A 14,930-nucleotide genomic window follows, 5' to 3' on the forward strand; every position below is an offset into this window, starting at 1 on the left:
AGAAGCCAGTCATCACGTCCTGCAGCTGCCTGTAGCCTGTAGTCTACACTGCAATGTGTCAGGATAAAGGAATCATGTGCTGAAGCATGTCAGCGTGCCACAATGTTTGTGAGGGTCGTGTTAGAGTCACATATGACTTGCACTTTAACAGAAAGCATATGCTGTTTATTAACATAAACAATTTCCTTTTTTATACAGAGTCTTTACAGAAATATGAGTGCAGTCAATTGTGTTGATTACATTTGGAAAACTGAACATTGCTGCAAACTGCATTTTAATTTCAGCCTGTTCTTGCACAGTGAAGGGAAACCTGATGTTTCGACTACCCACCCTAATAATAACATCCAAAATGACAGGCATTATGACACTCAGGGGCAGATACCAGACCTATAGCATGAGATTAAATAGAATTATATTATGTTTAAAGAAGATCTTTGTGAAAAATTTAATTATATATAACATTTATATAAAGTCAACCTGTTGTCATTAACCCCAGAGTGGTGAGGACCTGTATTTGGACGGGGATGGCATGGTTCCGGTGTGTTGCCCTCTGTAGTACTGGACCCAATTCAGCACATAGATCCAGGAGCACAGCTGTAGGAATCTAAATCAGCTTATTAGCCAGTCTTCAAAAAAATCCAAGAAATCATCATGGTTCCTGGAGACTCTATTTCGCATTAATCTTCCATTGGTGTAATCCTCCAGCAGTGCCATCATGCAGCATTACACACGGGAGTCACCACAGCATTTATGTTTTATTCCAGCTCATTATGGAAAGATAAAATAAACTGATATTTGGTCCTGTGCCATGAACATATAAGCAATAATAGCTACAGAAAAGCTCCTGCTTCCCTCTGTAGCGGGAATTTAAATCCCATTTAAAATGCTATCAGTAATTCTACATTCTGTTTCTATTAAGTGTTTCAACAGTTTGCATGTTAATTGGCTGTATGGTGCATTTGAAAGCATTTTATGTGAATTTATGAACCACATCTGGCTGGAAAAGACATGTGCCCAAATACTTTTGACAACACTGTGTATCAGCTAAAAAGCAGCAGCTTCGGATCAGTCGCGTTTCCACTGGGATTCAACTCTGAAAGATCACTTTTAATTTTTATTATATGAAATATTTCATATTATATATTTGATATTATTACAGACAACTAATCAGATTTCACTCCCTGACAATGTCTGAGCCAATGATGTTTGCAGATTTAGAACTCGAGCCTGTTGGCCCCGCCCACTGCTTTGTGCTCTGTGTTTGTACTTATTGAGTTCTTTCACGCGCTCCGGTCGGAAGTTAATGTTGGGCGCGTGAGTTTTTCTCCACTTTCCGCTCGTGCACATCGACGTTCCTTTCGCCGTTATAAATCTATCGCGCGCGAGCTTCAACCCCGTTTTTGTCCCGGATTTAGCGGATTTTTACCCAAAGGTGAGATACAGTGAAATGTAGCAGCTGAGCTGCTCGGGGAACAGCTAGTGGACATTCTGGAGTCATGAACCTCTGCATTTTTCTTCCAGTGTCCTGATTCTTTACACCTCTGATCATGAAACCAGAGTCCAGACGGAGATCTTTAGGAGAACCTCCACACACTCCTGCTGCTGCTGCTGCTGGATCAAAGGTACAATTTACTCATGTCTGAACTTTCAGTGTGGTTTGCAGGGCAAAGATACATCATAATGTATTTTATAATTAAATAATAATAAAAAAATTCCTTAACTTTAAGTGTATCACAATAATCTACTGTTTTTTTTATTTATTTATTTATTTAAAAAAAATCCTTTTACAAGGAAACACGAAATTTCTCCCCAAATCTTTAATCCAGGGGAGTCAATCTCAAATTCACAGTGGGCCAAAATTAAACACTGGGACGAAATCGCGGGCCAAACTCAGTATTTATTGAAAAGTGTTTTTGATGTGCATGCATAATTGTGCATGTTTTCCGTCTCTCCAGATGTGTAATGTTGAACCTTTTCATATGGAAACAAACTTTAGTTTTGCTTAAACACTGAATCTGAAACAAACAAAGTTTAATATTATAAACACATGAGAAAATAAATTTAAAATAAAACACACATCAGTGGTATTAGTTTCTTATTACATTTCTCTCTTTGAGCGGTCAAATACATGTAAAGACGCTTCAGAAAGGCGTTTCCGTTATAAAAAAGACTCAGTGCATTTTTATCATGTTCCACATTCAAACATTCATTAAACATTTTTCTTTATAGGTTTGCTCAATCTTTCAAATTATTCTTATGTACAGTGTCCCTGTCTATTATTCCTTTTAATTTCGACTCATTTTACTGTGGAGTTTTTGAGAAAACTAAAGGCAAAATCACTCAAAACATCACTGCATTTTCAATTACTGTCCATATTCAAACACTCATAAATATTTTCTCTTATAGGTTTGCTCAGTCTTTTAAATAATTATTTTTTAGTGTCCCTGTCTATTACTCTCTTAAATATTAACTTATTTTACTGTGGAGTTTTTGAGAAAAGTAAAGGCAATATCACTCAATACCTCAGGTGCATTTTCAATCATGTTTCATACTCAAACATTCATAAAACATTTTTATTTATAGGTTTGCTCAATCTTTCAAATTATTCTTATGTACAGTGTCCCTGTCTATTATTCTCTTAAATATTAACTTATTGTACTATGGAGTTTTTGAGAAAAGTAAAGGCAAAATCACTTTTTTTTTTGGAAAGATTTCAGAAAAAATACATTCTTGTTTTGTCCGAACATATAAAAATTGGGATATGGATTTCACTCTATTACTATGTTTTTTTATTTTAAAACACAAATAAAAAGAGCGAATAATGAAAGGTTGCAATTGTGCAGAGACAAGTTTTATTTACAATCAAATGTTCATCATGTACATCATCAGTGGCAGTTGAAACATTGCCAGAACTGTTCATTACCAATGACACTTCTGGGTATATCTACACATGTAGGATGATACCACTCTTGGCATTTAGAGCACTGGACCATGAGCTCATAGTAATGAGCTGTTCTGCAAACACAGTAAACAGGTATCGCACATCAAACTTGCCTGACTGCGTCCTCACCAACCAGGACAGTGTTTGTAGTGTCCCTGGGTCCAGAGGGGTGCACTTGCTGTCATACACAGAGAGCTGATTTTCATTACAAAACAAATTGCTGACTGTGATCCAGTGGCATTGCCGAATGTTCAATATTTGCAGAAACTTATTTTGTGGGGTTCCAACAATTCCACCATTTAAAATCGCACTAAAGGGCAGAACAGATTGAAACCCATTAATGTGCATATTGTCCTTTGCCATGAGGTAGCTGGCCAGGTCAATAATATCACAGGACAACCAGTAATCAGGGTGAAGTATTTGTTGCAGCATTTGTATTTTTGGTGGCCTGCATAGTCTTCGAGGAGCAATTGTTTCTGATGGACCTGATTTATTCCAGATTGGCCCTTCGATTTTTGATTGTCTTCTCCTGATATTCTTCACTGGTTCTTTCTGTAGATACAGAAGATACAATTTATTTCTTAGATATTTTTTGTGGCAGTTCAGATTTAAATTTGATGCAGTGTGAAGACAAAAAGTCAATCTTGTTTGTGATCTTAGTCTATTAAGTATCTTTATAATGAGGGACAGCAGTGTCAGTTCTACATTTTGGGACCTTCTAGAAGACCACATGATAAATGTGAGGGACCATGAGATTAAATGCAGTCATAATCATGCAATGATAAACCATTCTTTTAATTAATCAGCTGATTTTCCTTTGCCTTCAGACTGCTCAGGTGTTTTGGGCTACACTTATATTTGTTGTACTTCAGGACTATCATCTTTCCTCTCTGCCTGTGTTTTGTAATAGTGAAATTGAACATGCTCGTCTCCTGCCATATTGACACTGGATATACAAACATACAATTTCCAATCAATATATTCCTCCTTCTAAATAAGATGTGAAAGTTGATTCAAGAGATTGGAAGACATGACTCTGCTATCATAATAACAAGACATCAGTTTACACATTCAGTAACACTTTAAAGTGATTACAGATTACAGTGATTGTTCCCAATATTTGTACCTCACCAGTTAGATTTTTTTTACTATACATACATACATATATATATATATATATATATATATATATATATATATATATATATATATATATATATATATATATATATATATATATATATACATATATATATATATGTATATATATATATATATATATATATATATATATATATATATATATATATATATATATATATATATATATATATATAAAATGTATGTGTGTGTATATTTAAACCTGGATCACATCTTCTGGCTTTTTCTTTTTCTCTGGCACTTTTGGGGGTGCCTTTGAAGACTTCTGACAAACACACACACACACACACACACACACACACACACACACACACACACACACACACACACACACACACACACACACAAAAACCCATTTTATTTAAAATAAATAAGAATTTAGTTTATGCTTCTGCTCTTTTTTTAATTTTTTCAATTAAAATTGTTTAGTTGTTGTTGTTGTTGTTATTATTATTATTATTATTATTATTATTATTATTATTATTATACACTCCGAATAATAATACCTTGTTTTTTACATCTTGGAATGGAAGAACCTTGACTAGTGGAGAAACATATAATCCTTTACGCCTCTGACGTCTCTTTTTCCACTGCTCCATTTCCACTCGAATGGACTAGAAGAGACACACATACATCACACAGGTTTCTTTTTTTTTATCTTTTATATTTTTTTATGAAGTGTATCTTACAGCATCTTGGTTTATAGGACAGTGGTGAGACCTGAGATGTTGTATGGATTAGAGACAGTGGCATTGAGTAAAAGACAGGACGTGGAGCTGGAGGTAGCAAAGCTGAAGATGTTGAGGTTTTCATTTAGAGTGACGAGGATGGACAGGATTAGAAATGAGTTTATTAGAGGGACAGCGCATGTAGGACGTTTTGGAGACAAGGTGAGGGAGGCGAGATTGAGATGGTTTGGACATGTGCAGAGGAGGGACATGGGGTATATCAGTAGGAGAATGCTGAGAATGTAGCCATCTGGAAGGAGGGAAATAGTAAGAAGAAGGAGGAGGTTTATGTATGTGGTGAGAGAAGACATGCAGGTAGTTGGTGTGAAAGAGGCAGATGTAGAGGACAGAGAGGTATGGAGAAGGATGATCCCCTGTGGCGACCCCTAATGGGAGAAGCCAATAGAAGAAGAAGAAGAAGATATTACAGCATCTTGGTTTATATTTAGGGAACATTGAATTGCCAATATTTTTTAAAAGGTGAAAGTACAAACATATTTCATTACTCTCTTTTTTGTTTGTTCTGTGTCTTCAAATTCACGGAGCAGTGCATCGTGCATGCTCTGATAAATCTGGACAAAGTCATCCAATCTTGTCAATCTCCTTCTCTGGAACCTAATTTTTTTTAGGTCCCATTGACTTTTTTCCATTATTCCTTGTGTCTGATTGTCTTGTGTAAAGTTCTGAATTATGGACAACAAATTGTAGTTATTTAAGGCATTACATTTATGCATTTATGTAAAAAAAAAAAAAAAAAAAAAAATTATCAACAAGCTATTAAAATTAATCAGTTGAGTTTTTACCTGATTATTGGACTGACTGACTTTTTTATAAATCTGCCTGAAATGTTGGTAGGCTGAGCCTGTACCATGACGTCCAATATCACCTAAAGAATTACATTGTTTGTTTGTTTATTTTATTTTATTTTTGAATCAGTAGTAATGTTAGAAAACACTCCTATCAAAAAACCTACCTAGCAATAGGCCAGACCACAGAGTTGCGTGTGGAAGGAAGTACCTGGTCAAATTTTCAATGAATGTTGGGGCGTAATAGCTGTTTTCTTTCCCATTACGGTCAAGAGGTGCTTTCACTATTACCTTCTGGAAGTGGCTTTCAAGGGGTGTGTTTCCCACATCATTCTGAAAGGAAATGTTTTGTATTTAAACATTAATGTTTATGAAGCGAATTACGTTGTGTAGCTGAAGAAGCAAGACACAGGAATTAGTTATATATAAATATAATTATCTATCTATCTATCTATCTATCTATCTATCTATCTATCTATCTATCTATCTATCTATCTATCTATCTATCTATCTATCTATCTATCTATCTATCTATCTATCTATCTATCTATCTATCTATCTACAGTGAGGAAAATAAGTATTTGAACACCCTGCTATTTTGCAAGTTCTCCCACTTAGAAATCATGGCGGGGTCTGAAATTGTCATCGTAGGTGCATGTCCACTGTGAGAGACATAATCTAAAAAAAGAAATCCAGAAATCACAATATATAATTTTTAAACTATTTATTTGTATGATACAGCTGCAAATAAGTATTTGAACACCTGTCTATCAGCTAGAATTCTGACCCTCGAAGACCTGTTAGTCTGCCTTTAAAATGTCCACCTCCACTACATTTATTATCCTAAATTAGATGCACCTGTTTGAGGTCGTTTGCTGCATAAAGACACCTGTCCACCCCATACAATCAGTAAGAATCCAACTACTAACATGGCCAAGACCAAAGAGCTGTCCAAAGACACTAGAGACAAAATTGTACACCTCCACAAGGCTGGAAAGGGCTACGGGGAAATTTCCAAGCAGCTTGGTGAAAAAAGGTTCACTGTTGGAGCAATCATTATAAAATGGAAGAAGCTAAACATGACTGTCAATCTCCCTCGGACTGGGGCTCCATGCAAGATCTCACCTTGGGGTCTCAATGATCCTAAGAAAGGTGAGAAATCAGCCCAGAACTACACGGGAGGAGCTGGTCAATGACCTGAAAAGAGCTGGGACCACCGTTTCCAAGGTTACTGTTGGTAATACACTAAGACGTCATGGATTGAAATCATGCATGGCACGGAAGGTTCCCCTGCTTAAACCAGCACATGTCCAGGCATGTCTTAAGTTTGCCAATGACCATTTGGATGATCCAGAGAAGTCATGGGAGAAAGTCATGTGGTCAGATGAGACCAAAATAGAACTTTTGGGTCATAATTCCACTAAACGTGTTTGGAGGGAGAAGAATGATGAGTACCATCCCAAGAACACCATCCCTAGTGTGAAGCATAGGGGTGGTAGCATCATGCTTTGGAGGTGTTTTTCTGCACATGGGACAGGGCGACTGCACTGTATTAAGGAGAGGATGACCGGGGCCATGTATTGCGAGATTTTGGGGAACAACCTCCTTCCCTCAGTTAGAGCATTGAAGATGGGTCGAGGCTGGGTCTTCCAACATGACAATGACCCGAAGCACACAGCCAGGATAACCAAGGAGTGGCTCTGTAAGAAGCATATCAAGGTTCTGGTGTGGCCTAGCCAGTCTCCAGACCTAAACCCAATAGAGAATCTTTGGAGGGAGCTCAAACTTCGTGTTTCTCAGCCACAGGCCAGAAACCTGACTGATCTAGAGAAGATCTGTGTGGAGGAGTGGGCAAAAATCCCTCTTGCAGTGTGTGCAAACCTGGTGAATAACTACAGGAAACGTTTGACCTCTGTAATTGCAAACAAAGGCTACTGTACCAATATTAACATTGACTTTCTCAGGTGTTCAAATACTTATTTGCAGCTGTATCACACAAAGAAAAAGTTAAAAAAAATTCATACATTGTGATTTGTGGATTTTTTTTTCAGATTATGTCTCTTACAGTGGACATGCACCTACGATGACAATTTCAGACCCCTCCATGATTTCTAAGTGGGAGAACTTGCAAAATTGCAGGGTGTTCAAATACTTATTTTTCTCACTCTATCTATCTATCTATCTATCTATCTATCTATCTATCTATCTATCTATCTATCTATCTATCTATCTATCTATCTATCTATCTATCTATCTATCTATCTATCTATCTATCTATCTATCTATCTATCTAATGTATCTAATGTATATAATGTATATTATTATTAATAGCACATATTCATTATTTATGCTAATGCACATAAAGACAATTTAGCAGGCACTTAATTTAAATCAAATTGTGGTTCAAGTAATACTTAGAAACATCATGCAAATGTTAGGGAATGTCTTCAATTAAACCTTCTTTTATGTCCTTGAATGTAAAGTTTGGACTTATGTACATGATGAAAACACACATGGTTGAAATGTCCTTTATAAAAATCCACTGCAGGTCAAGACAGAGATTCAACATAGCACATTGCTGCAAGAGTGTGTATTGTCAGCAGTCTACATATATAGCAATAACTGTTAATAACATGTTAATTACCTTGTAGTCTCTTTTCTTCTAGTCTTTGTTCAACCTCTCATACAGCTCTTCGTATGCCTTATCCTTGGCTTTCGCCACATCCCTCTTTACCTGTTGCCGCATCTCCTTGTACTCCTGCCTACTTTTCTCATCACCCTGCAGGGTGATCCCACTTCTGTTTTGTTAACCTCTTTCCCCTTATGCTCTCCTGCACTTCCTCATTCCACCACCACGTCTCTTTCTCTTCCTTTCTATTTCCAGATGTCACACCAAGTAACTTTCTAGCTGCCTCCCTCATCACTCCTGCAGTAGTTTCCCAATCATCCAGCACCTCTTCACCACCACCGAGCCTCTGTCTGACCTCTTCCCTGAACTGCACACTACAGTCTTCCTCCTTCAGTTTCCACCATCGTATTCTTCTTTCAGTCCTCACTCTCCTCCTCCTCTTCTTCACCTCCAAAACCATCCTACAGACCACCATCCGACGCTGTCTAGCTACACTGTCCCCTGCCAACACCTTACAGTCTCCAATCTCCTTCAGGTTGCATCTCCTACATAGAACATAGTCCACCTGTGTGCACCTTCCTCCACTCTTATAGGTCACCCTATGATCCTCCTTCTTCTTAAAATATGTATTCACCACTGCCATTTCCATCCTTTTAGCAAAATCTACCACCATCTGCCCTTCCACATTTCTCTCCTTTAGGCCATACCTACCCATAACCTCCTCATCTCCTCTACATGTCCATTAAAGTCTGCCCCAATCACCAATCGTTAATTTCTAGGTACACCATCTACCACTTTATCTAATTCACTCCAGAATCTTTCCTTCTCCTCCATCTCACAGCCCTCTCTTCACCTCCACTACACTCTTACTGTACTCTTCCTTCAGAATCACCCCTTCACCATTTCTCTTTCCATCCACACCATAATAGAACAGTTTAAACCCACCTCCACTGTTTCTGGTCTTACTCCCGTTCCACTTGGTCTCCTAAACACACAACATATCTACCTTTCTCCTCTTCATCATATCAGCTAACTCTCTCCCTTTACCAGTCACAGTGCCAACATTTAAAGTACCAACCCGAACCTCCACTCTCCTACACTTCTCCTTTCCCTGCCGTCTCTGTAGACGTCTTCCTCCTTTCCTTCTCCCCCTTCGGCCAAAGGTAGCCCAATTTCCACTGCTACACTGTTGGCTAACGATACCTGTGGCGGTCGTTGTTAACCCGGGCCTCGACCGATCTGGTATGAAATTCTTAATCGTGACCCGCATATTTTGATTTGCAAAAAAAAAAAGAGATGTGGAAAATATTTTGGGGGCGGAGTAACAACAGAGACTTGTAGATCTGCATGGAGATGCGATTTTACATCTGCAAGTTACAATATATATCTTTTTTGGTTTTATTGTCTGTTTTTTTTTATAAGAGAAATGCTTGAAAAATTGGCTGTAAAACAAGAGCTTGTCTGGCTACCTGGCCATCAATATGAACGCCAAATCAACATCAATAGCCCCAAACATGTAGAACAAAAGCCTTTAATGGTCAGCAGTTCATTAATATGCAGACTGTATGAATAGAGTATGAATGATCACCTGAGTTTAGCAGGTGTCTCTCAAACAGGGGGAGGGAGAAAAAAGATCAGACATAGTCTCAGCTAAATGTTTGTAGGAATCTCATTTGTTATGAAAATCTTCATAAAATTTGAAATATAAACTCATGAGACATGTGGCTTTCAACCCAGTGCGGTTCTGGATTGCTCCAGGACTGATTTCATGTATTTATATATAAAATAAAAATTATTTTCAATGCAGGAAATGTATATTCATGGGACTTCATCATCTATAACTTAATATCTTTTTGAGCAATATCAACATTGATGTTTGAGAGTAAAGTTCAAAGTATCTTCTTTCCAAAGATATTTAAATTGTGTATGTAGCACATTTTTATCAGGTACTGTGAACATTTGAAATTTAGGTAGAGCATTTCAGCTGTGAGTCCCAAAATCTGGGCGGGGAGGGGCGAACCAGACATAGTCTCAGATAAATGTTTGTAGGAATCTAATTTTTTATGATATCTTCATTCAATTTAAAATATAAACTCATGAGACATGTGGCTTTAACCCATTATTTTTCTGGATTGCTCCAGGACTGATTTCATGTATTTATATATGAAGGAATAAAAAAATTGAATATTTTTTTACAGTATTTAATAATCTATAACTTATCTTTTTGAGCAATATCAACTGTGAATAATTGGACAGTAAAGCTCAAAGTGTCTTCTTTCCAAAGATATTTAAATTGTGTATGTAGCCCACTTTTATCAGGAACTGTGAACATTTAAAGTTAGGTAGAGCATTTTCAGCTGTGAGTCCCAAAATCTGTGTCGAGGCCTAACAGGTTAAAGGTTTTCTAAAAGGCTCCAAAATACCTCTCATTTATCTTGTTTCAAAGCATATCGGATTACTATAGCAGACATTTCTGATAACATGCAAGACCAAATCTAAAATTATTACAGTATATTGAATCATTTTATATTGTTTTCCAGATGCACCACTGCTCAGATTGTGGGAAGAGTTTTACTAAAATTGCTGTTCTGAAAAGACACCAACGTATCCACACAGGAGAGAAGCCGTATTACTGTGAACAGTGTGGGAAGAGTTTTACTGACTCGAGTAGTCTCAAATCACACCAGAGTATCCACACAGGAAAGAAGCCGTATCACTGTGAACAGTGTGGGAAGAGTTTTACTCAACAGGGTAATCTCAATACACACCAGCGTATCCACACAGGAGAGAAGCCGTATTACTGTGAACAGTGTGGAAAGAGTTTTACTGACTCGAGTAGTCTCAAATCACACCAGCGTATCCACACAGGAGTGAAGCCGTATCACTGTGAACAGTGTGGAAAGAGTTTTACTAAACAGGATCATCTCAAATCACACCAGCGTATCCACACAGGAGTGAAGCCGTATTACTGTGAACAGTGTGGAAAGAGTTTTACTCAACAGGGTCATCTCAAATTACACCAGCGTATCCACACAGGAGTGAAGCCGTATCACTGTGAACAGTGTGGAAAGAGTTTTACTGACTCGAGTAGTCTCAAATCACACCAGAGTATCCACACAGGAGTGAAGCCGTATCACTGTGAACAGTGTGGGAAGAGTTTTACTCAACCGGGTCATCTCAAATCACACCAGCGTATCCACACAGGAGAGAAGCCGTATTACTGTGATCAGTGTGGGAAGAGTTTTAATCATCAGAGTAATCTCAAAAGACACCAGCGTATTCACACAGGACAGAAGCCGTAACAGTGTGGGAAGAGTTTTACTTAGCAGGGTAGTTTCAGAATACACCAGCGTATCCACACAGGAGTGAAGCCGTATCCCTGTGAACAGTGTGGGAAGAGTTTTAGTGCTCGGAGTGCCCTCCTCAGCCACCAGCAGAGTCATACAGGACAGAAGCTGTACCTCTGTGGACAGTGTTGACGGAGCTATGTTAATCAACACTCATTAACGAACCACAAGTGCTCTAACATACAACCATAAAACAAATCATCTTCTTAAATTTCTTATTTAAAGGGATGTAAAGGGAAATTGTACTGTAAATATCGGGGGAACTTTTAAATTGTAATGTTAATTTTAATTCGCTCTAACAAACTGGACATCTTTCCAAGCCATCAGAACATAGTTGGTCCATCTACAGTTACACTACAACGGCTTCTGTATGAGTCTAGGTGTCATTAAAAACGTCTTCAGGAACATTTTTTTGTGATTATTTCATGAACAGTTCACTTATTTTTCTCTTGCTTTTGTTTGTTAACTTATACTTTCATTTTTTATAAGAAAGAAAATAGAAATGCTGGTGATAGAAACAATGTTTTGATTCTATATCATAGATGATTATGAAGTATCAACAAATCATCATTGTTATTTACTAAATTAAATTCCAGTTATTAACAAAATTCTATTATACAGAAAGAATAAAATGGAAAGCAATCAGCTTTATTGTGGGAGCATTAAAATCTGTGTTTCCAGGGTCCAACTGTGACACTCAGTAACTTCAGGAGTCTCAGTCTAGAATTGTATGCAGTTCTCACTGCTCTGAATACAAGAACACCCGAGCTTCATCACCAAATGGAAATAAAAGTTAATTAATAATCAAAATAACTAAAATCTAATGGATATTTACACTACATGCTGCAAACGAAAATTACGTGTGCATACTAATTTTAGACAACTAATTTCCACTTAAATATAAAGAAAATGGTGCAATGTGCTTTTTGACCAAGTTAATATGGTTCATTTAAATGTATAGTATAAGCAAACATTACAGGTTTGAATATGTGTGCAGCTCAGTGTTGCAAAAACTAAATAATACAGATTAACTTGTATATAAATACACTTTTGCCCCACTATTACATTAGGATTAGTTTACACACTGAAATACCTTATACAAATTGCACAGAGTGGGTAGTTTATTAGTACTATTTATCTACATTATATGGGCATCGTGTGGGCATGGGAGCAGAGTGGGCACTGTGATGGGCTGAATGTGGGCCCCAGCTTAGTCAGGGTTGTGGGCCCCAGTTAGGTTGCCTATTTTGTTTATTTGAGGGCCCTGTATGGGCCACATCTGGGCTATATTTAGCTATATTATTCAATTGATGATAAATTCAATTTATATGTTTTTGCGTGTTTTATATGATTGAAACAAAAAGTGTGGAGAGTGAACTGGTTTACCTCAGAGATAAACACCTGTGGAAAACTGAACATTCTTAATGATTAGCAGATAACTAGGACATTGTCTACTAAAATGTGGAAATAACGACTTCTCAAACCATTTTCACCCGTGTTTTCTCCATATAGTGTCCTCATGATAACAGGAGGGTGAAACAGTAAAAGCACTGTGGAGTCTCTTTCTCTTTCACTTCCTCAATAACATGTGTATATACAATACACAGAGAAAAGCTCTGAGGAGATTGTGACAATACTTAACATTATTTTAATGTGATTTAGGTGAAATAGGTAGAGGTGATAAAAAACGTTCATATTTATATCATTTCTAAACATTACTAAAAATATGATATGTTATGATTACGTTAAAGATAATAAACGTCATTTTGCGCCGTTCATAAAGTCAGTCAGATCAGTTAACAGTTTGGGCAAATGGTGGATTAGAAGGTGTTTACACCCTTGTGCAAATCCTCACAACACAACCAAACACAGAAACACCCTGCAAATCCTCACAATACAACCAAACACAGAAACACCCTGCAAATCCTCACAACACAACCAAACACAGGAACACACTGCAAATCCTCACAACACAACCAAATAGCACAGATCACAAAATAAATGTTTCAAGGGGACCACAACAAGTGACAAACCCGTCTGGAACTGCTTATTGTTTAATTTTTATTCGTCACTGGTGTTGATGTGTGTCGATGACCTGAAAGGTGAGTTGTTTGTTTATTTTATCATTGTTTGTTTATGATTCCTTGGCCTTTTGTATATTATTATCCTAAATAATCTGATGAAATACACAATTAACTGTAAAACATTACTATGTTAACTGGCAAAGCCAAGGAATCATGATCAGGATGTTAAAATAAATAAAAAAACTCACTTTTCAGATCATCAACAACACCACTGATCAATAGACACTGAACAAGCAGTCCCGGGGTCGTCACTTGTTGGGGTCCCCATGAAACATTTATTTTGTGGTCTGTGCTGTTTGCAGTGTAAATGAATTGGTTGTGTTGTGAGGATTTGCAGGACGTTTCTGTATTTAGTTGCGTTGTGAGGATTTGCAGCATGTGTTGTTTAGCTGATGAAGATGTTTTCTTAATTTGCTGGTGTTTTTTCTATTTGCATATGTTTTCTTCAGTTGCAGTGCGTTGAACTTTCTGGGCCACCGTGATCCGAGGTGTGACTTACATCTTTCAGCTGATCAGAATCATTGTTCAATCACTGGATTTTGGCAAAAGCCAAATATTAGTTTAAGAGTCAAGTTCAGACGCAAGGTTGATATTTTAATTGTAATATAAAATATCTAAATCTCACCCACTGTGGTCCCATAACAACCCCATAAAGGGGCCATTTGTGGGTTGACCCATGATAAAGTCATGTGGGCCCCATAAGGGTCCTTTTTGTAGCCCACTTTTGCCCCATTTTTAACACCTATTTGGGATCCAAATGGGCCCATATAAAGAACACCTATACAGGCCTCACTTAGAGCCCACCATGGACCCATCAGTCGCCCCTCTGGGCTAACACACATGGGGCCCATGTGGAGCCGATGGACAAATTTCTCTGGGCCCCATTTGGGTTGCCCATGCAGGGCCCAAGTGACGGCCCATCAAAAACCCACATGGGGCCCACATGACAATGTTGGCTGGGTTAGAGGGTCCCGGAATTCAAGCTACTTTACTTGCATATTGTAACAATTACAATTTTGGAATGTATACATTTTACATTCACATGGTGTGTATCATTTTAAAGGTCTCAGTGTGATTGGAAATATTATCTCAGTCCTATATCAGACCCCAGGTTTGGGGAAATTCTGTCCTACTGACATAAGGGTTGCCCCAGAGAAGATCCTTACCAGGTGTTCTAGGTAGCATTTGGTTTATAGGTCACATCCTGTCCCAAGAAAGGGTTTGCAAAGCTTTT

The 14,930-nt window shown here is 37.6% G+C and overlaps 1 protein-coding gene and 1 long non-coding RNA gene across 4 annotated transcripts in view; one reads left to right on the plus strand and one right to left on the minus strand.

Moving 5' to 3' along the window:
- The first annotated feature begins 1,238 nt into the window (after positions 1–1,238).
- LOC310724211 (uncharacterized protein) overlaps positions 1,239–14,930 on the plus strand; it is a 63,252-nt gene continuing 49,560 nt past the window's right edge. Inside the window, exons 1-3 of one of the 3 annotated variants that reach the window (XM_083537957.1) lie at positions 1,239–1,432; positions 1,522–1,622; positions 10,806–11,328. In XM_083537957.1, coding sequence (XP_083394083.1) covers positions 1,548–1,622; positions 10,806–11,328 — 598 coding nt within the window. In that variant the 5' untranslated portion in view covers positions 1,239–1,432; positions 1,522–1,547. Of the gene's footprint in view, positions 1,433–1,521; positions 1,623–10,805; positions 11,738–14,930 lie in introns of all 3 variants that reach the window. The other 2 variants (XM_083537955.1, XM_083537956.1) reach the window with 2 other exon arrangements.
- LOC310733601 lies at positions 5,386–5,955 on the minus strand. The gene is made up of 3 exons (XR_014535826.1): positions 5,804–5,955; positions 5,634–5,716; positions 5,386–5,513 (listed from the first exon to the last, which is right to left on the minus strand). It is a non-coding gene; the product is annotated as an uncharacterized lncRNA (long non-coding RNA).

The sequence above is a fragment of the Silurus aristotelis genome (genome assembly GCF_946808225.1).
Source record: "Silurus aristotelis genome assembly, chromosome: 1".
NCBI lineage: Eukaryota > Metazoa > Chordata > Actinopteri > Siluriformes > Siluridae > Silurus > Silurus aristotelis.